Source organism: Phragmites australis, chromosome 4, assembly GCF_958298935.1.
Source record: "Phragmites australis chromosome 4, lpPhrAust1.1, whole genome shotgun sequence".
NCBI classification, from domain to species: domain Eukaryota; kingdom Viridiplantae; phylum Streptophyta; class Magnoliopsida; order Poales; family Poaceae; genus Phragmites; species Phragmites australis.
In genome coordinates, this window is record NC_084924.1 from 38,047,808 (window position 1) to 38,072,412 (window position 24,605).

The window sequence follows — 24,605 nt, forward strand, 5'->3', positions numbered from 1 at the left end:
TCCGTCCCTGCTCTGGACGGATCAGCAGTTCGCCAATGAACTGGTACGTCGAATTTGTTCGGAAACTAGTGTGTGTGTCAACCTTCAAGCTCACGCTGCCGTCTTAAATGACGGCAATTGCAGAGGCCACATCATATGACTGAAGACTGAACAAAAGCAAGAAGTTTAACACAGTTGAAACATGGATTGTCCATAAAGAAGTTAAAGAATGCTTCTACACATACTTTCCTGTAACTCGAAGTGATGCCTCTTGCTTGAACATCTCTGAGGAACCCTGGTTTTAGAGCAGAAAAAAAGGCAACCCTGGTTTTAGAGCAGAAGATGCCATCTAGCACCAAGAAATGCTAACACAAAAAATGAGATAGTTTTATATCATTTTACACGTTATCTGAAACTGAAGAAATTTGACCGACATAATAAGTAATACTCCTACTAACAAGCACCATCGTCATTGTTTGAAGGGAAGATCAAATTAATACTCGTCAACATTTACAAACAGCTTTCCTAAAAGAAAGCAAAACATTTACAAACAACAGAACAGCGGTTGTATCTCAATTCTCACCCAAACTTTTCTGGAAACATACTGTAGCATGTCGCTCCACCAACATCCAAAACAGATGGAGGGGGGCGGGGGATCAGAATCTCGCGAGCGGCGAGGCCACTGGCCCACGGCGCGCGAGGGAAGGCCGAGCCGAACCCGACGACGAGGAGCTGCGCGCCGCGCTGGGAGCCGGAGGTCGAGAGCTCCCGCGCGCTGCTTCCGGTGCCACTGCGCTGCAGGTCGCGTGGCCCTTCGATTTTGCGGTGGTGTCACGTCAAAAAAAAATTATATATTTTATTTTTTAATATTTTCAAAAATACACTATCGTCTTAAAAAATCATATGTTTAATCTATTATGGCTCATTGAATGGACGAGAATAAGACCTCATGCGTTTATGAGTCCTAACAGTCAGTAAATTAAATAATCAGAGAGACCTTTGTGGTATCTTCGCTGCACGAGCCTACTAAAAAGTCTCGTCCGTTGAGAAGAGATCTTTTGAGTATTTAAATTAGCACGACCGACCCTATCACATATCCGACGTACCTGACAACCATCAACAAAAATCCTAATATTATTACAATAAAACATAAATAATTATGTAAAGCTACATCTACAATAAAAAATTCATTACAAATATAGCCCAACATATAATCTATACTGCAATAAAATATTCCCACAACGCACATCAAATACATCTAAATCCTACATCTACTATATCAATTATGAATACACTATATCTGAAACTTACATTTAATATCAAACATATGTCTAAATACTACATCTAATTACTAAAATATATATATAAACAAGATCTAATTGATAAACTATATTAAACCTTAATCCTAAACTAGATCTACATTTTAACCTATTACGTCAAGTGACTATCTTATCAGATTTATAAAAAATTCTAAATCTTACTAAGCCGAGAGGAGAAGAGAGGAGAGAGAAAGGGAGGGGAGAAAAATTGCACGGCGAAGCTCTGTTGGAGAAAAAAAGATATATTTTTTGTTTTTTCTACAAACACGGTAGGATAATTAGTAGTGTTAGGTTTTGACATAGGTTAGATGTTAGATTTAGATTTTTTACAAATTTGGTAAAATAGTCACTAGATGTAAGTTAAAATATAGATCTAATTTTATAATTAGGGTTTGATATAGTTTAGCAATTAAATCATATTTTTATGTATATTTTAGCAGTTAGATGTAGTATTTAGGCATATATTAAGTATTAAATGTAGGTTTTAGACATAGTGTAGTTATTACTGATATGTTAGGTGTAGGATTTAGAGAATTTTTATGTATGTCACGGGAATATTTTGTTGCAGTATAGATTACATGTTAGTATATGTTTATAATAAATTTTCTAATGTTGATATAGTTCTACATAATTATTTATGTTTTTTTAATAATGTTAGGGTTTTTTTATGGTTGCTAGTTAGGTTAGATATGCGGTAGTTTAGAATTTTTTATGGAGATAATGAAATATTATATGATCTGAAAGAGATACGATTAATAATACTATCTTTTCTGGACCATATAATATTTTACTGTCCCTATAAAAATACTAAACTACCACATATCCAACATACCTAACAACCATCAACAAAAACCCTAACATTATTACAACAAAATATAAATAATTATGTAAAACTATATCAACATTAGAAATTTTATTACAAACATAGCCCAATATGTAATCTATACTGCAACAAAGTATTCCTAAAATTTATGACTATACTATATCTAAATCCTACATCTACCACATCAATTATGACTATACTATATCTAAAACTTACATTTCATACCTAACATATGTCTAAATGCTACATCTAATTACTAAAATATACATATAAACAAGATCTAATTGCTAAACTATATCAAACCCTAATTCTAAACTAGATCTATATTCTAACTTACATCTAGTGGCTATACTATGAGATTTATAAAAAATTATAAATCTAACGTCTAACTTCTGTCAAAACCTAACACTACTGGCTATCCTACCGGATTTATAAAAAAACAAAGAAAAAATATACCTCTTTTCTCCAGCAAAACTTTGCCGTGTAATTTGTCCTCCTTTCCCCTCTCCTCCACCCTCCTCTCGGCTCAGTGGGAAATAAATGAGGTCGTGATGTCGATATGGCCGGTCACACCAGTTTAAATACCTAAAAGATCTCGTCCTCTCAACAGACAAGATCTTTTGGGTGAACCTGTGCGACGAAGATGTCACAAAGGTTTCGCCTATTCAGCGGGCAAGAACTTGATCTCACCCACTGAACGGGTAAGATCTTTCTCTCTCCAGTTATTTAATTCGCTGACCACCGGGACCTATAAGATCTCACCTATTGAATGGATGACGCTAGGTTAGACATACAATTTTTTTAAATGAACATATATTCTTAAAAATATTAAAAAATAAAATATATATAAAAAATTTGAGTCGCGTCTGCTACGGACGGGCCATGTGTTTACTACACACACGGATGTGGAAGATATCAGCCCAGGAGTCTAGGGCCTTTGGGTGCAGGATCTTATCAGCGGAGTATGAGACTAAGAATTTGGGCCTTCACATTTCAAGGAGTTCATTCTGACGTTTTTCATATTTTTAAATATATATGTCTATTTTTAAAAATTTCAAATCTAGACTCCCATATGCCACCTTTACAACAGAAGACGGGTTTAAAAATTTAATAAAATATTATATTCTAATGCTCTTAAAATTCAAAACACTATCAGAATTGTCATAAAAAATTCTAAAAAATTATATGGTACAGAGGATTCCAAAAATTTGTAGACAAAAATACTATTTGTACAATGAGAAATAAAAAACAATTTCTAAAATTTTTCTTTTCTATTTCTCATTGCACAAGTAATTGTTTGAATTGAAAAATTTTAGAGATAGAAGATAGAATCCTCTATATTACATAACTTTTCAGAATTTTTTATGTTTATTTTAATAGTATTTTAAATTTTAAGAGCATTGGAAGGGCGACAATGACATGTCGCCCGTTCACCCGTTCCACCGTTGGAATGGGCGATAGGAGTCTAGATTTAAATTTTCTAAAACAGGCATATATATTTGTAATTTTAAAAAATTATAAAAATAAAAAAGTTCTCATTCTGACTAGGAGCTCCATCACTCAAACGACAGGGACATTCCGACACCCAAAGAGATTATATTCCTTTTTCTCGAAACAAACCCAAAGAGATTATACGATCAAATCCACTGAACAAATAGGGATACAAGATAGCTGAGAGTAATATTGAGGATATAAGTAAGAGAACTAAGAGTACAGATAGATGAGCAAGGAGTACAGGAGGAGGAAGAATACAGCGAAATCTCTACAAGGTTATAGAACGAAGGGAAGACCTAGAGGAGAGGAGCTGAGAAGTAGAGAAGAACATCGAAAGAGGAGTCAGGTTCCGTTCAATTGATCGATGTCCGCTCCTGCCATTGCCTTTTATATAAAAAATACTATGTAAATATAATTTATATTTATTAATTACAAAAATAAGTGGCCAATTCAAAACTTTATAAAAATAGGTTCCTGTCACCCTTCCACTTCCCTGGTCCAATAGGCGGTTTATTCAAAAATCATAAAAACGTCATGTTCTAGTGCTCTTAGCCTTCTAAACACCATTTAAATAATCGTATAAAATTATAGAGAATTTGGTGGTGTAGATTATACTATCATCTACTACTAAAAAAATCAAGTAAACAATGACCAGTGCATGAGAAACAAGAGAAAAATTTGGTGATGAATTTGTCTCTCTTGTTTCTCATCATACAAGTCATATTTTTGGTAAAATTTAATGGAGAGATAGAATAGTTCTACACCACCATTTTTTTTTTGACTATATAGATGGTGCCTTGGAGATTTAGAGCGTCAAAACTCGGTATTTGTGCGATTTGTAAGTAAATTGCCCAATAACCGCCTAATGAGCAGGAGGCAAGCCCTTGTCGCCGTGTGAAATGCGATACAGACTTATTTAAATATAAATTTCGAAATGGCCACCTGTTTTTTAATATTGATAAATAAAAATATATTTTAAACAATCTTTGACTTGTTTTTTTATGATGACTCTAATAGACGACCCGTGATGCTGACTCGGCCCAACCAATCCTGTTAGCATGGCTACTGACTAGGGATATAAATAGACACTCAATAGGTAGTTTTGAGTTATCATTTCGTTTGTTTTTTTTAACTTAATTAGATATGAGTGAATCTTTAGTTTATTTTTTATTTTAAGTTAACCTAGTGATATAAAAAGTTTAAAACTTGCATCCTACTCTTGGCAGTCTCTCACGAAGGCATAATGTGTTTTCTTGGAAGAAGCTTAGGGTATATTTGTTTTCTCTGTGAATTATAAGAATCTAGATTCTAAATTATAGGTTATAGAAATTATTCTAAGATGGATTGTAAATTATACCACAATTTAGATCTGGATTGCTACAATCTACTTTTAAAATATATTCATTTATTTGTATAATTTAATTATGAAGCACCATCCAAAATCCAGAATCTAAAACAAACAAACCTTAATTCCATGTGAGTTCACTATACCAGTTCTCGTGTTCTCAACCTACACGTCTGGTTCTTGGTACTACCATATTACCATCATCAACAGCCAAGCTTTGAGTTCAACTTTTTTTTATCATCTCACGCCATCTTTGATGGTGATACGAGAACAATAAGGCGAGAAAAACGAGGCAAGTAACCATCATTAGCGTGCTAGCAGCGCGAGTTGCTTTCTTTCAGTTAGCTCATGTGCTGTTAGTTGTCACCGTCCTATAAAGACTAACAAGTGTACCAAAGTAATTAAGGGAACTCTTGCAGGTGGCTGATCGTTGAACCGTTCAGTTTTGATCTGCCAAACTGAGCTACGTCTCGATCGTTTTTTTACCATAAGATTCGACCCCTTTTTTATTCAATTTTGTTACCGTAAGATTCGACCCCCTTTTTTATTCAATTTTGTTACGCTTGATCATTGAAATGTTCGGTTTGTGCCGTACAACATTACGCCAAACAGAATTACAGAATAAGTTGCGTAAAAAATTAAAAAAAATAAAAGATAATACTAAAGATGTCTAAATGGGTCGTGTCTATCAGACCGATCTGAGACTCAGCAATGTAAGCACGACGTAGACATAGCACGATCCAAGTTGAGCCGGGCCAGACCAGCACAACACGATGCCACGGGTCCAGTCACGGCCGCCCCGTGAGGCACGACACGCCATGGCCGGCCTGGTAAGAGCCGTTGCGCGTGGGGCCCACCAGGCTAGTGGAGGCACGACTGGGTTGACGGATTGAACGGGCATTGTCCGGTCTATTTGACCTGTTAACCTATTTATTTTAAATTTTATAGTCGTTTTGTGACTGTTTGGACTAAAAAAATTGAAAAAATTATAAAAATCATCATTTTTCAGTTATAAATAGAGAACCACTATACCCTTCCATTCCACACCATAAATAACATTTGCTCTCTTGTTTTCTCTCTCATTCTTGTCTCAAAGTTCCTGAGAATTTACGATAATTTGGCAAAATTAGTTTGAATTATTGCCAAAAATCCGAAAAATTCCAATACCCTCATCTTTATGTCTTGAAAAAATCTCGGTAATTTTTTGAATAATTGTTCTTTTTTTTTTTCCATTGTTTGTTTGTTATTTGATTATTTCTAACTCCAAATATTTGATTTTTCTTGTAGTGCCATTCGATATTAATCATGGATGCCGATGGTCATGATACGTCCATTGATCATGATTTTTTCTTTAAGGACTCGAATAGGACTATGACTCTTTTGGTAGTGAGTGTTGCAGGTGACGGACCCGATGATGACCCTCCAGCAGCACCTGTATCGTCAGGCTCTACAAGTGCATATACGTCAGCAAGCATCGACTCTAAAAGATCAAGAGTCACTACTTCCAAAGTTTGTCAAGACTTCGAAAAGATCTACAGAGAGGAAGATGGGGGTAAATATCAGGTATGATAAGTGTTATATTTACAAACATGAATTATTTGCAAAAATCCTCAGGTGGAACCAGACACTTGAAGAGGCACACCACAACTTGCAAGCGAAAGAGTGGAGTAGCCATGAAGCAGACAGTGATGCAGTACAATCCCGATGGCTCTGTTCATCATTGGGAGTATGACTCCGCCAATGCTCAAAAAGAGCTATGCTGTTTCATTGCAAGAGTAGATCTATCACTCAACATTAGTGAGTCTGCTGTATTTGAAGATTACATTAAGCAAGCTTATAATCCTAGTTTCGCGTATGTTTCTAGATAGATAACTAGTAGAGATATAGTAAAATACTACAATATGTGTCGTAGCAAGCTTAAATAAATGTTATAAACATGTACATTTTCAGTTGCTTTGACCTCAGACATATGGTCAGGTAGAGCTAGAGATGATTATCTTAGTTTGGTTGCTCATTATGTTAATAATGATTGGGAACTATAAAAGAGAATAATATGTTTTCGGTTTATTGACAACGCGTATACCGGTGAAAATATTGCTGAAAAAATATCTCAAGTAGCTGAAGACTTTGGTCTCATTAATAAAATATTTTCTATCACTTTAGATAATGCCGCTACAAACTCTAGAGCAATGGATATCCTTACTCCGTTGTTTAGTATATATACTAAATCTTTCTTGTTACATCAACGTTGTGTTTGTCATATTATTAATCTTATAGTAAAATCTGGTTTGAAGAGGTTGTCGCAATACCTAGATGATTTTTGTACTGAAATATATTTTATGAACTCTTTTAACTAATGAATTGTAGCATATAAGCAATATTGTGTTGCGATAGATGTGCGTCCACGTAAATTTGTTGTGGACATACCGGTAAGATGGAACTTTACTTTCTTGATACTAAAAAATATTCATATATATTATCATCAGCATAGAGGTCACACTTTACTCATAGAAGCACATTGGTATGTTGCCGAAAGGATATTAGAGTTTCTTTAATTTTTTTATGATTCAACTATGAGTTTATCAGGAGTTTATTATCCAACATCTTGTTTAGTGGTGCATAATATTGTTGAAATTACTACTCATTTAAACAGTCATGAAAATGACAATCTACTAAGAGATTGTGTAGTTCCTATGAAATCTAAATTCTTAAAGTATTGGAAAGAAATTCCTTTGTTGTACATATTTGCCTTTGTTTTAGATCCTAGAGCTAAAATTGTAGCTTTTTTAGAGTTCTCTCAATTCCAGGTGATGCTCTTGGCCACGATTATTCTAATTACTATACTAATATTCGTTCTAAGTTATTCAAAATTTACGGTAAATATAAAATAAAGTATGGCAGAGTTTTTCTGCAACGACATTCACTAGCACCGACAACAAGTAAGAAGACGATAACGTGAGGTAAAATATTTGGTGGAGGTTCTTCATCAAGAAGCACAGACTCTTCGTCGCAATTATTTACGAGCGTCGGAATTCCAACATCCAGAGAGGAGCTAACTACCTTCATCGACAATGACGTTATCAGCTATGAATAAGAAAACTTCAACATAGCAATAGTGGTACGAGCACAAGATGAATTATCGCTTTCACGAGTAGCACAAGATTTATTAACAGTTCATGTATCTCCAGTTTCTTCTGGGGCCGCCTTCAGCAAAATTTTGAAAATGTCTTTAAAGAAATTAACGGCGAACAGGTAAGATTTGGTAAATATAATATATGCAGCTGTGAAATAGGTGTCAGATCTACAATTAGAACGAAATATTTAAGCAGGCATATTAAATATTACAAGTAAAATTAGATTGTACTTTTTTTTTTCTAATAGTAATATTTTTAACGATACAACAAATCAATAAACTCATTTTTTAATCTATCCTTTTAAATTTTTTTTCTATTTTCGACCCTCGTCTGTACGCATGCCTCCAGTTCCGCGCCGTGTCTAACCGGCCCGACAGGACTGGCTAACGCGATCACAGTGGGAGTCGAACCCACGAGCTTCTGATCCGAAGTCTAATACAGCAGTGCGGTCGCTAATCCCCTGCGCTATGCGGTCGCTAATTGTTATTGCTTCTGTCAAAATAATTTAAATACAGCAGTGAATCTGCACAGCGGGAGGGGAAGAACGATTCCACGCACGTGCGGCGTCTGCGGGGGACAAGCCACCGCGGCAGGAAGCATCGCATTCGACTCGGCAGCACGGGCCCACCCCGCCTCTCCCCCACGTCACACGTGCCACCCCTACGCGCCTCCCTCACCTCGCCACCAATCCTTCCTCCCCGCCTCCGCCTCCGGCGAGCGCACCCACCCGCCGCGGGCCGCGCACCATGAAGCAGCTCCACCGGCAGTCGAGCATGAGCAAGCAGCACCGCCCGCACCACCGCACCTCCCTCTCCAGCACTCTCGCCTCCTACCTTCTCCGCGAGCAGCGCCTCCTCTTCGTCCTCCTCGGCTTCATCCTCGCCTCCTCATTCTTCCTCCTCTGCCCCTCCCTCACCCCTCACCCCTCCTCCGCATCCACCACCTTAGTGGCCGCTGTGGCCACCAGAATCCCCCTCGGCGGCTCCTTATCCGTCTCCGCCGCCGCGCGCCGCCTCCCCGTAGGCGTCCGCAAGCCCTCCCTGCGCGTCGTCGTCACCGGAGGCGCGGGGTTTGTCGGCAGTCACCTCGTCGACAAGCTCCTCGCCCGCGGGGACAGCGTCATCGTCGTCGACAACTTCTTCACGGGCCGCAAGGACAACGTCGCGCACCACCTCGGCAACCCACGATTCGAGCTCATCCGCCACGACGTCGTCGAGCCCATCCTCCTCGAGGTCGACCAGATCTACCACCTCGCCTGCCCCGCATCCCCCGTGCACTACAAATTCAACCCCATCAAGACTATCATATCCTTTCCACTCATCATTTCCACCACATAATTCGTCACATTCTTAGAAAATGGCTTCTTTCTGTTTCTGTTTTTGTCGTTATTCAGTTATATACGGATATGGAACAGCGTCACGTTCTTAGAAAATGTTAGGTCGACAATGCACATTGCACATGGGAAATTTGGAATTTTGTGCCTGCATCTGCATAGGCCGGAAGAACCTGAGTTTACATTTGTTTGCCTACTTCTTATCTTGTTTTCCCCGATGGATTCCTTAATCGATGGTTACAAGACAAATGTGATGGGGACCTTGAACATGCTGGGATTGGCGAAGAGAGTCAGGGCCAGGTTCTTGTTGACTAGTACCAGCGAGGTGTATGGTGATCCTCTTGAGCATCCACAGAAGGAGAGCTACTGGGGCCATGTCAATCCCATAGGTGAGCTTGTTTTGTTTCGAGAAGCAAGAACTACCTTAGGAGTCTGGCACTTTTAAGTCTGTCCACTCCACTGCATTATGATATATGCCGTTATGTGATAATGTTCAGGTGTTAGGAGCTGTTACGACGAAGGAAAGAGAACGGCAGAAACTCTTACCATGGATTATCATCGTGGTGCTGGTGTTGAGGTAAGCTTCAGTTTCTAAATAGGGATCTAATTGAGTCTAACTACAGACTATTTTATTGGCAATGGGACACAGGACCCTCAAAACTACATAACTTTGTGATCTGGTAAGGCCTGCATTTGAACCGCACATATTGTGTTGTTAATTTGAGGTGATATTTATATGGGACGTTTTCGGTACCCAGAGGGCTCCAAATGTCAAATATTGGGCTTGAGTGCTCCATGCAATCTTGTATTCATATGTTTTCTCTTACACTTCACTGGGTAATAACAATGATCAAGTAGACTAGACCGTGAATATGTCAAATGATATTTGTGGTAAATGGAATTCACTTGATTTAAGTTGAGTTGAAATAAGAGCAAATAGCAACGTTTTCGTCTAACTTTGTGTAGACTGGATATTCAGAAAATGTTCACAGAATATAAATAGATGGAGGGAAGTCAGGGAGGGACAGCAGCATAGTGCATTACGCTAGTTTTCCCTCGAATACGCAGGAAAGTTGCATGTCATTAAATTAAGAAGTAAATGGTCCGTAAACAAGAAAGAATAAGAGAAGACCAAATGAAAAGAAACAATAACTGAAAAAAAACGCACACCAACACACACTGCTAAATGAACTAGCGTGCCACTGAACTTAGAATACATGACCACCAACACAAGACCGCCAGATCATGGCAACATCAGCCTCAGCCCTTTTGCCCCTGCGATGCACCACAAAATGGCTTCGTCCCAGATCTTTTTTTTTCTCGAATACGCAGGAGAGCTACGCATCTTCGTCCCAGATCTCGCGAAGAACTGGGTGCACATTAGGAGAGACACCGTTAAACATGCAGCTGTTAGTGTTTCCAGATCCACCATGAGCCAAGGATCACCAATGAATTGGATCCTTTGCGTCTCAGATTGTCGATTCGTCGTGCTGCCCTTCGCCACCAAGACTTGAAGTCATCATCCTGCTGCTGCGGTGCGAAGACCTGCAGGCCAACCTTGCTCAGCAGTAAGAACCACAGCTGCCTTGTGAACACACATCCAGTCAATAGGTGATGGATTGCCTTGTCTTCCTGATCGCAGAGCGGGCAATGCTGCGGGTGCGGCAACCCTCTACGTTCCAATCTGTCGGTCTTCCAGCACCTGTTGTGAATGGCCAGCCAAATAAAGAACTTGGATCTTGGAGAGGCCCGTGAGGCCATGATTTTCAAATGCGCTTCCAAGGCTCAAAACCGACGCTGCCGGTGAACATCTTGTAGGCCGATTTGGCGGAGAAGATCCCCCAGCATCAGCCGTCCACTTATGTTCATCAGGGACGTCTGGTTGTGGGATCAATTCGGCAATGAGATCCCAGAGCTGAAGAAAATCCACAAGAGCCGCGACAGACAGACCACCTCTAATATCACGGACTCAACAATTCTGCGTCAGTGCCTGACTCACCGTCCACTGGTTAGCAATGCGTCGAGGGATCAGATCAACCACCAGCGGCGCAAGGTCTGCCAGGGACTTTCGAAGTAGCCAGCGGTCCTTCCAAAACAATGTGTTCGTTCCAATACCCACTTCCGAGACGGTAAGGATGGAGAAGAGGGCTTTTGTATTAGCATGCATTGGCAGACTGAACCCAGCCCACAGCTTATCCGGTTGGGTCTTTTGCAGCCAGAGCCATCGCATGCGCAGCGCACAAATCAGCTCGCTCCTCACCTTTCGCATAATTTTGTTTAAAAGTTGCTTATGAGTTATATTTGTGCATCATTATTGTATTCCATTTCTTGAGAAGCAAACGTGACATAAAATTGTTCCCCTCAGGTGAGGATTGCACGCATATTCAACACATATGGCCCTCGTATGTGTTTAGATGATGGACGAGTTGTTAGCAACTTTGTTGCACAGGTTTGTCTCAATTTGTGGTTCTGACTCTTTGGACAAGGAGTATCATTAAAGTTTAGCATTACTTAAAGTTGACAGTGGCTCATTTCCAGGCTTTGCGGAAACAACCAATGACAGTCTATGGTGACGGAAAACAAACTCGAAGCTTCCAATATGTTTCAGATTTGGTACTTATTCACTGTTTCTATCTCCCTTGCTGTATGTAGAAGTGCCTTGGTCTTTATTATACCAAAATTATTCAGACCATGCAAGCAGTGTTCTTTCTCCGAACTCAATTATTCTTAAATCGGTCTTTTTAGTTTTTACTGCAGAAAGTTTATTCTCCTCGCATTCAAATCTTGAAAATTGACACATCTATGAATTTATAGGTTGATGGGTTGGTAACTCTGATGGAAAGTGAGCATATTGGACCTTTCAACTTGGGAAATCCAGGAGAATTTACCATGTTAGAGCTTGCACAGGTATGGCCTTGATACTGTACTTGGTTTCAATCCGATTCCTGTTTTAACATATCTCGGATTCTTGCATTTGTTCCCAACTCCCTATCAGGAATCATGACAGTGCAGTAACTTTCTGCAGGTAGTAAAAGAAACTATTGACCCAGGTGCATCTGTCGAGTTCAAACCCAACACTGCAGATGATCCACACATGAGAAAACCTGACATCTCTAAGGCCAAATCTCTTCTCAATTGGGAGCCAAAAATCTCACTGAAACAAGGCCTGCCGCGCATGGTCTCAGATTTCCAGAAACGCATAATGGAGGAGCAATGAGCAGCAGTACCTGCCGAACTCGGGATACTGTATTATACTTGCTTGACGAATCATTTTTGGTGCCTTGACAAGCTCAGCTACAAGCGACGGGCCACTTGCCTAAAATTTCTTCTTTCAGGGCGATTCTTTTTGTGACAGGACATCTGTTCTTTGCTTTCGATTTGTTTGATAAAAATTTTCCATAGAATCATGCGTTCGAGTTCTTGTCGAAACCGTAGCCTTTCAGCAAAGAGTACTAGAAATCTACATAAATTTAGTCTTCTCTTTTACGTATAAATGTTATTTATTCAACTCTTACAGTTCTGTTTTAGGATTTCATGTCACTGCCTCTCTCTTTTTGCAAGTGAGAGTATTCATGGTACCACTTCAGAATTAGAGAAAGATACTCAGTTTACTGCACACAATTAGTTGATATGCTAATGTGGTCCAGGCAACTGTTGTGTCTAAACCGTAGCTAATCAACATGATAGCCTAGCTCTAGATCAAGTACCCATAATTGCGGAAGCATGAATGTATACCTACGTTCGGAGACGTCATTAGTGATCCAAGATGTGGATCGGTGAAGTAGGCATGGCCGTGTTTGGTAATGAGAATCGGAGCCGTGTTTATTGTCGGTGATGTTGTTACCGGTGTGACGTAGTGGTTGTAGGTGTGGCCGACGTGATGCAGAGCTTGGTGAAGAAGATCGGAGAAGTCTAGCGTCAGGTTTCGCCTCGCTGTTGCACCCTTGTGATCGCGTTAGGGTTTGAGTTGTGTGGGGTAGGCTAAACCTCAGGGAAACAGGTGCTAGCTTCCCTTTTTATGTGGCGCAGGTTGAGACAGGATCATAACCGATGGTTGGTTGCGTTTCTGATCAAAGCGTGGGATGAGAGTGACGTGATCCTCTTGGACGATAGTTAGTTAGGATATGAGACGGTTAGAGCCGAGATCCATCCAACAGCAACTAGTACATTACATATATTGGTACAGAGGTGACGTACTACAAACATCGCACGTAATTGCAAAGCATCATAACTTGGAGGAACAAGCACTTGAAACGGAGCAGCTCAAATAAGGTGAATGCTGAACTGGAGGAGAGTCTCGACGCCGTCGGTGGTGTGCTCGTCGCCGGGGTGCAGCGTCTGGATGGCGGCGAAGCCCTTGGCGGTCTCGTACTTGCCGGTGCCTCCGATGATAGCGACGTGGGACTCCGGTGCGGCCATCCGGTGGACACCAAAGAAGCTGAGCGTATCACCGTGCGGCGCCTCCGGGCCCTCGAACATGGCCGTGAGCACGATGGTCTTGCTGGTGCCGTCCTGCGAACTGGCGACGTAGAACCCCTGCGCCCTGCCGATCACCGCGGCGCCGAGCTCGTGGCCCTCGGTGAGCTCGTCGTCGATGACGGTGGTGGTGCCAAAGAGGAGGTTCTGGAGCGTGACGCCCGACGGTAGGTCCCCGCCGTTGACGAAGGGAATGTTCTTGTTGCCGCCGTTGACGGTGTTGCCGTTGTTCTGGACGATTGTGCTGGAGGTGCCCCCGAGGCCGGCGACGTAGGGGACGTTGTTGCTATTGATGAGGTTGCTGGCGCCCTGCGGCAGCGGCACCGCGCCCTGGATGGGGAAGATGTTGGTGTTCGGGCGCGCGAACGGGAGCTGTCCGTTGGCCGCCGTGCTCGCCACCACGCCGGTCACGATGCGCCCCGACGGCTGCGAGCCCCCGAGGATGTCGTGCATGAAGAACGTCAGCGGGTGGTCGCCCGCGCCCGCGCCGGCGGCCGCGCCAGCTGCGTTCACCGCAGCAGCACCGCTGGCAGCTCCTGCATTGCCCGTCGCGGCGGCACCAGCAGTCGCTGCTCCGGCAGGGCCAGCGGCCGCCCCTCCTGCGGCTGCGGCTGGGCCGGCCGCTGGCACCACCACCGGATCAGTGGGGGGCTCCGTCGGGGCTGGCAGTGGGTCGGCCGGCAGAGGAGCATCCGCTTGAGCCGCAGGTTGCTCGTCAAGGACACGGCCGGCGAAGGCGCAATTTACCATAACCAGCGCGAGCACCAAGTAGAGCGCCGCCCTGATGGTTTGCACCGCGTTCCTGGCCATGACGGCAACGGCCGTTTTGCAAGCAGGCTTGAATGTGACTGGACAAGACAAGAAGAAGAGCAAGAACTGTATCGATCGAGTTGGCAATGAGCTATTGCTCAGTGGATCACTTGATCTATTTGCTGCTGCTGGGAATGGTGCTGCGAGATGCAAGATTTATATAGGACTCGCGGGGCGTGCGTGCATCCTTGCAGGTGATCAGGCGCCGACACTTTTGCTGGTGTTGCGTTAGTTGTGCGGGGATGTCCACGAACCTAAACCTCTTCGGTGGAGGAACGAGGAGCGGTTGGGACTGGAGACCAAGGCGCGGCGCCACATATTCCGGGGACGAGCGACGCATGGGTAGGTGCTGATTGGCGGAGTGGTTGGCCCAGCGATGCGCGGTCGCCGGTGCCAGGTAGCGCCCCGGCGAGGGAGGGCACGCACGGCGGAAGGTGCCACCCTGGCAGGTACGTTGATCAGGGGCCGTTCCGTCGCATGTATGACAAGAACCTGTGCCGTGTTGCTTGGCTGACTGAAACGTTGTGTTCAGGTCGGTGTACGGGACCACAGCCAGAACTGACACTCCAAATGTATCAGCCAAATAGGCTCCTCGGAAGTGCAAGGCACCCAGCACACCAGCCACAAGCCCACACGAACTAAAACATTGGCAGGGGTGCAAGAACTAAGCTTAACATTATTGTATGTAACAAATATATTAAATGCCAGCGAAGATTAATACACAATTATTTGTACTAAAATTGTACATTTCTATTCCGGCATTATGCAAAACGAAAAATCCACCTTTTCGGAGTTCAACCAGGTCCAACCGAGATCCCAATTGTCTGATGATTCGTTACCTACCTAACAGCCATCATAGCTTATGCACTTCAGGAGCCATGGGGTGTTTTTCCCGAGTTCTTTAACACTCTTCAGCAGTTCATTGAAGGCTCCCTTTTCACCGGAGGTCACCAGCCACCGATCCATACATATGCTTATAATGGCTACAAGTGCGAACATTGGCCATTTCTAGCCACAGAGATTGAAGGATTTGGTCACCCCCAGGAAGTCAGATATGATTTCCTCAAGGAGTTCTTCTTGCACAGTATTCCCAATATCGCTCCCGACCAGATAGGTGCCGTCTTCAGAACCAACCCACTCTACATCCAAGAATAGGCCTTCCTGATTAAACTCCATTTCTTGTCGTAATTGGACCACCCTTTGCCACACCATCTCAACAAACCCCTCCTGATCCCATCTGGGCGACCACCTTTTGAAAGATGCCTTTGAGCCACACTGCATTAGAGATGTGATTATATCCGCAAGAACAGCATTTGTGATATCGAGCAAAAGCTTCCTCTCAGGTTGTGGCCATAAAATGAGGCTGCTGTACTTCTTTTCAAGTTCACCATATAAATCATGGTCCGCAGGGCACTCCAATAAGTACCAGTTGTTAAGCAGCTCTTCCTGGTTAGCAGCATGAATGCCCAAATTGGTAAGCATATCATGCACGTAACAAAAATCCCTTTCTTCGTCATCCCTAAAAGTAAAAGCATGGGATTCCTCCGTTTCGGGAAGTGGCTGACATGTCATCTCAGCATCACTCAATATAAAAAGCTCGGTGTCATCTCTGCTGTACGTAGCCTCCCTCTTGAGAAGTTGAAGTTGCATCCTGAGTTCTGCACTATTTACAATAAATCAAAATCAAGAACTGAGAATAATAAGAAAGAGGTATCATAAAAAATAACTCAATCACTTGCCTTGAAGATCCGTGCTGATTTTCTCAAAATCTCCTGAGTAAACATCTTCTGCATCCATGGAAGATTCAAGAACAGACACTGGACTTTGCTGGTCATCTTTGTTGGAGCTCATTGGTGATACTGATCCATTTGGTGGAATACAAAGGTTTTCATTGTCATCCCCTTGGTGGTGATCAATCCCCACAGGAAATGCTGATTCTATCTGGGGATCATACACAACTGGGGAATCATCAGCTCGATGGTATTTAATCTGCTCATCCTGAATAGAGTGCAATTGGCAGTTATTAAACATGACACGGAAAAATCAAGCAAGCCCCCAGTGACCGCAAAGCGGACAAAAAGCAAAGCAATATGATAGTACACACATGTTAAAAAAAAGTATTAGCGACAACGGCTCAGTGCACATTTCATGCTACCATCAGAACACACAATGAGTGAAAACAAAAAAGTAAAAGGAACAACATGCAATTGGAACCTTAATACATAAACAAATCATAGGCAATTCAAATGGTTTGCTCAAAGGAAAGTGCCTACAGAATTGAATACTTGAAAAAAGGAACAGCAGGAAAGAAAGAATGTGACAAGCATGTATGTACCTCAGTCACCAAATCATCGAGCTCAGGGACAATAAGGCGGTCATCAAATGCCGTTGCTGGCTGTTGAAGCATTTGATTGTTCTGTCCAGCAGGAGACAGAGGCTCTTTATTCTGGCCAGGGACTGCAGAACTAGTATCCCAACAAACTACTGCATCTAGTTCATGGTCAAGATTTGCATGTTGTAGTGACTGTTCAGATGTAACTGGCATGACAATATCATTAGCTGGTTCCTCATAATTTACGTGTATCTCACGTTCAATTATCATTCTTTCCTCATTCTTTGGGGACATCATATCAGATTCATCACCATGAAATGTAGAACCTCTATTCAGAGATTGTCTTTGTCTGCTACAGCATGCATGTTCAGAGTAGTGGGGTCCCACCTTAAGAACATCTTTAAGCATAGAAAAATCATTATGCCTACCACTACCAATTCTTTTTCTGTTGTTCGACTTTTGAACTCCGTGGCTGAAGGATGATGGAAGAGACTTGGATCTTGTCAAATTACTTGTAGCCACATCTCTCCAACCATCATTGCTGCTGATGCCAAGAGGATAGATGATTGAGTGCTGCATTCTCTCTCTCTGCACTTCTCCCTTTGGGCATTTCCAGTGTGCCATTTTGTGGATAGCAACTTTTGATGCATCCTGATCGGAGAGAGCAAGCATATCCCCAAGCGTGCTGAAGCCATCATTATCAGTTACTTGATGCTGACACTGATAGGTCTTCTTCCATCTGTTAGAGAGGTTTTTCTTTGCCTCCTTGCTTACTGATGTTTCAATTGAATATGTTGGTGAAGAGTTGAAGCTGGAAGAAGCCCAAGCATCACATAGCTCAGAGGATCTATAGAATGCCTCTGAAGTCTTGAGCTTAGTAACAGATGACAGGAATTGTGACCTTTCATCCGAAACAAAAGTTCTGGTCTCTGGTTCGACATCATGTTTCCTACTTCCACCCCTAGCAGCTCTCATTTGTTTTCTGATCTCCCTAGCAATTTCTCTAGATCCCTTCCCCATATGGCCTGATTTTTCAGAATCTCCTAGGGACACCTGACACATATACTCTTCAGTATACGAATTCCATCTACCAACATCCTGAGATTCCTTGTGCCTTCTATAATCAGAATGAGGGATTTTATGATTTAGGTCAAAGGCTCCTTCAATACCATGAGCTTTCTCAAGACATGGCTTCAAGACAACGATCCGAGTGGGGCAGGCTCGTTTGTCGGTGTTCTCCTGGCGTCTTGACCTTGACAGCTTCTGCCTCAATGAACCAGACTCTTGCTTTAGGGATTGAGAGGACACATTCGAATATGGCTTCCTCAAAGAATGTTTCACTTCCTTTTGCATGTTGAAGAAGCTTTCAGTAGCTTGTGGATAAATATTGTCCACGCCACTATATTGATTTCTTCGAGATGGTTTCAATATTGTAATGCAGTTTGCGGTAGAGGATGGTGAACTGTGATTATGCAGGTCCCTTCTGACAACAGGGTCAAATTTTTGAAGAAATTCCAGCAGAAGATCACTATTAGATACCAATGCATCAAGTGTCTCATTAAACTCTTCTGACATATGAAGGGATTCATCAGTAGAAAGACGCTTAGCATCCATAAATTTCTGCCTTATGAAATCTATATCAGCACTGTCCATCTTGTCAGATCTGGAACTTGTATTTCCATTTCTAGATCTTGGGCTCCAGTGCATCTTTGGATTTGCAGCCTCCATAACTTCCAAAACGTCTTTGATATCATCTGAACTTCTCCTATGTGGAATGTCTTCATATAAACCATGTAGATCATGAGAACTACCAGCTGAAGTGTTTGGTGCATGACTTTGAGTATATCTCTGCTGATTATGGGTTCCAGATGAAGGAAGTGAATCAAGACCCATTAGTCTCCCTACAGCACCTGGTGAGATGTGCCTAGCATTGACGTCTTTTGAGAATTCTTCATCTATTAGCATTTTCATCGGTACAACACTGGCTTTTCTTGATTTACTTTGCCTGTTTCCAGCAGAGAACTGAGGTGAAAAAAAAGGGCATACCAATTCATTAATTGCCTCTTACATTGGCGCAGGAAATTCAATAAATAAAATAGCAAAGTTTGATAGAAGAAGATACTAATGAAATACAGGCAATTTCCATAATTGATCATCAGGAAACTTTGGTTGATACAAATATACAATAAAGCATACCTTCTAAGAAGTGTTGAATTAGACCAATAACATGTCCATCTGATTTTTAAGCTGTCTAGTTTCAATAAGTTTTAAGCTCTTAAAAAGTTTCAAATATGTGAAATCATATGATAGAAATCTTCAACAAAATCCAGATCACTCACCAGGGAATCAGAGAGTATCCCAGTGTAAGTTGCTTGTTTCCTCAAAGGCACAACCCCTGAATTAAAGAGCAAAGAAATGGTAAATAATCTCTGCAGGTCCAAAACCACAATGGTAATAGTAGTAACGTGATAAAATGTTAGGCAGAAGGCATTTCATGCTGAAATAGACTTGTTGTGAGGTAAAGACCAAAAGGGGGAGGTTTGCAAGTGCAATTCATTTGTTTCTAGACTACAAGGAGAATTAAACTGAGTAGGAAGATATCTGTTACTGTGCTTAATCAGCTAGTCTTTGTAAGGAAATATACTTCATATACTGGAGAATTAGCATGCAACTATCAAATCTGAAAAAAGGGTACTTCTTAGAGAGAAGGAAGAACAGACACCAAGGTGTTCGTGCTGCGAGTTCCCTTGTTGCCATTTTTTTCTGAAACTCGTGAAATTTTATTTCAACAAATTAGAATTGAAACAACGGCAATAATCAACTTGTCCATAAACCATCACTTTCTGGAAACACCCACAGAATATGTGTTGAAACATTTGTACAATGCTAGGTGAATGAAACTCAATTCAGCAACACATCCTCGAATTTTGATTTACCTAAGCATTTACAAGGGGAAAAAAGGTTTCCATTTGGACTCTTTGGCACCGTCACTGGTGAAACCAGGGGGTCCCATACCATGTAATGTAAGCATGTTGGATTGCTGTTACCATTTAACTAGCTACATAACCTTTCATAGCATGGAGCCTCCATGAAGCGCACATATATACTTTACAACAAATCATCACTGCATTGGTCAAGGGGATGAAACAAGCCAGTAGCACAAAGGCACGGTACAAGCCTTGTAGTTGTATGACCACCCAATAAATATGAACTACGAAGACGAGTGCATATGGTGTTTGCTTCGATTCCACACAGCGGCAGACTGAATTTCTACCACCCTAGTACCTTTCTTTGTCGAGCAAGCAGAAGGATTACGGAACAAGTTTCACTAGTGCTTAAAGTAGTTGTACACTTGTACTGGTTTTCTTGACTATGTGACAAATCTATGTTTAAACAAATATTTGCTTTTTAGTGATTAGCATAAGAAAGCCACTTGGCTATGATTCCATGAACCTTCACAACATCCAACAGACAAGAAGACGCAGAATAGAATAAATTAATGCTTTAACTTACATATCCTGCAAATTACGGGCAAGTGAGATTTCTTTGCGTGATCTTGTGGGAATAGACAAGTTGACAACATTATACATTTCATTGATGACTATAAATTCTACACTCTACAGTACCCAAATTATTCCAAGCATCCAATGCTCCAGAGTTTATTCCAAGACGGCAAGATCGGATGGAAAAAATACATTTCTTTCATGCTTGGTTTAAAAGTTGGCCTATAACTCCTGTAAAATGTAGGCTACTGCAGCTTAAAATGAAAATGCAAGAAAGAAAAGCAAAAGAATTGTCCGCCAAAATAGTTTGAATTGAAAGCAAGAATCTTTGCTCCCCAATAAAGGCCTGACTAAGACCTAAAGTCCATGAGAAAGCTACGCCCTGTCAACTAATACGGGATTGAAAAAGATTCACGCTAAAATAAAGAAGATTGATGCCAGGCTACCTGTCCTAAATTTCCTGTTAGCTAACAGGAGCAACCAAAAAAAGCCGTCGTTTCCAATACCAAACATCCCTAGCATTTATCCATGGAGATGACGGTAAAAAAAAGGTTTTAATTCAAAACAATAATCGAAAACATAAAAATGGACGATAACGGATGTGCAAGCAATCCAAGCAGAAGCACCAGCTAGAACCACCAGAACAACGACGGAAAATAAAAAGGACAAATCTCCAAATTTCCTGACGGGACAGCATGAGGTACAAGAACTACCAAAACAACCAAAACCATCTCTATCTAAGATCAAAGATGGGATCTTCATCACATGGACTCCATAACCCACCCACCCCACACCAAAAAAATCGTCGGAAAAAGAAGCCCGGAACTTTTTCAAACGAAAACAAGAAAGATCATTCGGAATTTAGATCAAGAAACAAGGCAAGCACGGACCATGGTGATCGACGGTGGGAACTGCTGAATGCGCTGCATTCCGCTCGGACGACCCGCCGCTCTCTCCCCTGCGCCGCGATCTGCCGCGCGCAATACTCGCCATGCTCGGCGCGATTCCTGAGTTCGGCCGGATGCGGCGACGAGGCAATCGCTCATCCGCCGCCGGGCGGCGAGAGAGGCAGGGAGAAGAGTGATGGAGAGCTAAACGAGCAAGTCGATTTTTTTAGTGTGAGGACGGGGAAATAGGCTTTGCTTGTTTCGTTTGCCCGATCTCTCTCTCTCTCTCTCTCTCTCTCTCTATCTCTCTGGTGACCTGTTTCTTTCTAAAATCTCGCTTCCCTACGTGGGTTTTGGAGCGTTCGGTTTCTTCTCACCTTCTCTCTCTATCTCTGGTGACCTGTTTCTCTCTCTAAAATCTCTATCTCCTCTCTCTCACTCTATCTCTTACTAGCAGGTCCAGACAGTATCTCTTACTGAATTAATTTTTCAATGCTATCTTTTGTCTGGTTTTCATTTTGCCTCTAGGTCCCTCGATAGTGTTAATTTTTTAGTGCTAGTATTGTACACTTTTCTCCTTTTCCATTAGAAGAGTTTAAAGATGGATCATTGCGGGACTTGCTTTCAATCATCATTGTTACACAATGAATTTGTTGTTTAGATGCATTCAAGTAAAGTGCGAAATTCATTCCAAAAGATCATCGCTAATGATTCTCAATGGTGATTACAATTAAAACACGGCCAAAAACAACGCCGCACCACTCCCAACAGTCGGACAAAAGATGTAGTTTAAACCAAAAGATAGAGAGAGAAAAGATGTAGTCGGACATGATATGTGCCTCATGTCACATATCACCAATCCTCACCGGTCCCCAAGGCACGTGAAAATTGTAAACCAAAGGGGCCTATTTGCAAAAGCCGGCTGAACCCCAAGCATTCAGATATAGTTTTGAAAAAAAAATAGTACTAGGAGTACTCCGTAACTGCCTTGTGAGTTGTGCCTTCCCACGAAGCCACGGGACGTGTGCGTGGCCATAGTCTACAGCGCACCAAGGCCCCGCCTGGCCGAAGTGGGCCCGGTACCCACACGTGTGCGTCGAGCGAAGTCCGAACCCCTGGTGCGCCCGGTCCATGCATGTCCCCCATCTGCCAGTCCTCGTATCGCACGGCACGGTGACATCCGCGTAGCCCCTTGCGCCCGCTTGGGATGCCTCCCAAAGCGCGAGCGCGGGGCGGCCGAGGCGGGCTTCCCTCTGGGTCCTACGCGTCGGGGACAGAATACTAGTACCAATACAGTGCGACCCTGGGCCCACCGTGACAGGCGGGGCCCACACTCAGTCCAAGTGACGCTTGGAGTGCCGGACTACGCTTGGGATTTTTTTTTAAAGGAAAGGGAATTCATATATCGTGCATCGAAACATCCCCATTTTACAAGTAAGAACCAGGCATCAACTCGAAAAAATATAGAAAAGACTCCAAGGCCTTTCTGCATCATCTTCCTCTGCCTCGCCTTGCGTCGCTACCAATGTCGTCGAGCCGAGCTCAGCAACGCAGGCCAACGAAGAAAGTTCCAATCTCCTGACCGGATATAGCGCCAAGCCCCACACCATGTTGAGCCACAATAGCCAACGATTAAAGAGACATTTGTCCGATCGCATCTGGAACATTAAAGATCTGTTTGGTAGAGTTCTTTCTGATTCAAATTCTTTATAAGAGTGAGTTTTTTTTTTTGGAGAAAGTGATTCTACGGTTGAAAGTAATTTTCTAGTGATTCTCTAAAATAAAATATATGAAAAAGTGATTCTATGCGGAAAGTGAATCAGAGGAAGCTGTTTTTTCAGCTCCCCAACTTTTAGCTCATTTCAATCACTTCCACAGATTCTACTCAGGGAGCTAAAAGCTGAAAGCTACTGTTTGGCAGAGCTCCCCCGATTCCAGTCGGAAAGCTGCTCTGAGAGCTCTGCTAAACAGACCCTAAAAGAGTATCAGCAAGCATGACACGGAGCTTCATCCGGAAAACTTCAAACGGGCACCATCAAACACTGTTTCGCCATAGTTGAAGGCCTAGTAGGCCTACCCAAACCAAGATTTGACGACCCGGAAACACAGATAAAACACGCGAAACACAGATAAAACACGCGAATCCAAGAAACCCTCTCCAAATGCAACCTCGACAAAACAACTACCAACAAAAACTCCTAGGATCATCGCAGGAGAAGTCAACAAAGTTAGCGACCACGCCAGAGACGGCCTGGAGGAAGAAAAGTCGGTGAAACACCTCAGCGGTGTAACATCCTGAGTTTTCCATATTAATTAATTATAAATTTCACTCTAAATTAAAAAAAATTGGATTAATTAAGCTAACTAAAATCAAGAAAGAATATATATTCAAATATGGTAAGTTTACTTAGGTATTACAAAATGCACTAGAATTATTTTCAAAATAATATTTGTATTAAATTGGTTCTTGTGTGTTGGTTTATGATTTTTTTAGTTCTTTGTATAGAGACTTGAAATTAAATGTCTCTAATTTTCAAATCTATTCTTAGTTTCCATTCAATTCAAATTCAATTGGAATTCAAATCTTTTTTATTTAAATCATCTTTCAAAACTCAGAGCTTTACTCCCAAATCCAAATTCAAATCCCCGTTTTGAATTTTATGCCAAGTCAAAGTTAAATCTAAATTGAAATCCCTCTTTTAATTAATCCCAAAACCATTTTTCCTTTCCCTCACTCTTTTCCTCTTGGGCTTGATCTCCCTCCTCTTCTCTTTTGCGCGGTCTAGCAATCCAGTAGCTGGCCTGGCTCCGTTTTTCCATGCTCGGCTCACGAGTGTGATATCCATTATGGCTCATTTGGCTTTCCATTGATGTTATTTGGTTCTTCTCTAGTATAGTTCATTATTGATCGTAGTCACAACTGTAGAACTACTAGAATTCTACGAGTGCTAAGCGAAAAGCGTCAGAAGCGAGAGGATCCTAACTACAATCAAGACCTTGAAGAAAACTTCAGAGAAGGCAAGTCCGATCTCCTTGATCATATTGAACCTATATTTTCAGATAATCTATACGATCAACTAAAACTTGACTTATTATCATATGTGTCGTGTTTTCCTTAAAATTGTCTCTAGTAGTTAATCCTATTAACACTTTATGAGGACAGGTGACAT

The 24,605-nt window shown here is 41.9% G+C and overlaps 3 protein-coding genes across 4 annotated transcripts; 1 reads left to right on the forward strand and 2 right to left on the reverse strand.

The window, feature by feature from the left end:
• Nucleotides 1–8,724: 8,724 nt before the first annotated feature.
• LOC133916378 (UDP-glucuronic acid decarboxylase 1-like) lies at nucleotides 8,725–12,935 on the forward strand. The gene is made up of 7 exons (XM_062360022.1): nucleotides 8,725–9,398; nucleotides 9,669–9,816; nucleotides 9,925–10,004; nucleotides 11,793–11,876; nucleotides 11,966–12,040; nucleotides 12,242–12,334; nucleotides 12,453–12,935. The coding sequence occupies exons 1-7, from the start codon at nucleotides 8,841–8,843 to the stop codon at nucleotides 12,642–12,644; spliced, it is 1,230 nt and encodes a 409-aa protein (XP_062216006.1). The 5' UTR covers nucleotides 8,725–8,840; the 3' UTR covers nucleotides 12,645–12,935.
• Nucleotides 12,936–13,604: 669 nt separating this feature from the next.
• Nucleotides 13,605–14,970, reverse strand: LOC133914379 (dirigent protein 24-like). The gene has a single exon (XM_062357496.1). It carries the CDS (start codon nucleotides 14,711–14,713, stop codon nucleotides 13,691–13,693), a length of 1,023 nt encoding a protein of 340 aa, XP_062213480.1. The 5' UTR covers nucleotides 14,714–14,970; the 3' UTR covers nucleotides 13,605–13,690.
• A 399-nt stretch (nucleotides 14,971–15,369) lies between these two features.
• On the reverse strand, nucleotides 15,370–21,891 carry LOC133916381 (uncharacterized). Of its 2 annotated transcripts, none has more exons than XM_062360023.1 (5): nucleotides 21,439–21,891; nucleotides 19,385–19,440; nucleotides 17,049–19,067; nucleotides 16,453–16,711; nucleotides 15,370–16,371 (listed from the first exon to the last, which is right to left on the reverse strand). In XM_062360023.1, the coding sequence occupies exons 1-5, from the start codon at nucleotides 21,539–21,541 to the stop codon at nucleotides 15,722–15,724; spliced, it is 3,087 nt and encodes a 1,028-aa protein (XP_062216007.1). In that variant the 5' UTR covers nucleotides 21,542–21,891; the 3' UTR covers nucleotides 15,370–15,721. The 2 variants fall into 2 exon arrangements, with proteins under 2 accessions (XP_062216007.1, XP_062216008.1); XM_062360024.1 differs by having other exon boundaries at nucleotides 17,049–19,050; nucleotides 21,439–21,524.
• Between the last annotated feature and the right edge of the window lie 2,714 nt (nucleotides 21,892–24,605).

Bases quoted from the DNA above. Each gene is read 5' to 3' on its own strand.
- LOC133914379 (XM_062357496.1), bottom strand. From the start codon at position 14,713: ATGGCCAGGAACGCGGTGCAAACCATCAGGGCGGCGCTCTACTTGGTG.
- LOC133916378 (XM_062360022.1), top strand. From the start codon at position 8,841: ATGAAGCAGCTCCACCGGCAGTCGAGCATGAGCAAGCAGCACCGCCCG. The intron at 10,005-11,792 runs GTAAGCTTCAGT...TGTTCCCCTCAG, and splicing joins ATCGTGGTGCTGGTGTTGAG to GTGAGGATTGCACGCATATT. The intron at 11,877-11,965 runs GTTTGTCTCAAT...GCTCATTTCCAG, and splicing joins TTAGCAACTTTGTTGCACAG to GCTTTGCGGAAACAACCAAT.
- LOC133916381 (XM_062360023.1), bottom strand. From the start codon at position 21,541: ATGGCGAGTATTGCGCGCGGCAGATCGCGGCGCAGGGGAGAGAGCGGC. The intron at 19,441-21,438 runs GTCCGTGCTTGC...TCTTTAATTCAG, and splicing joins TCCCACCGTCGATCACCATG to GGGTTGTGCCTTTGAGGAAA. The intron at 16,372-16,452 runs GCAAGTGATTGA...TAAATAGTGCAG, and splicing joins AATCAGCACGGATCTTCAAG to AACTCAGGATGCAACTTCAA.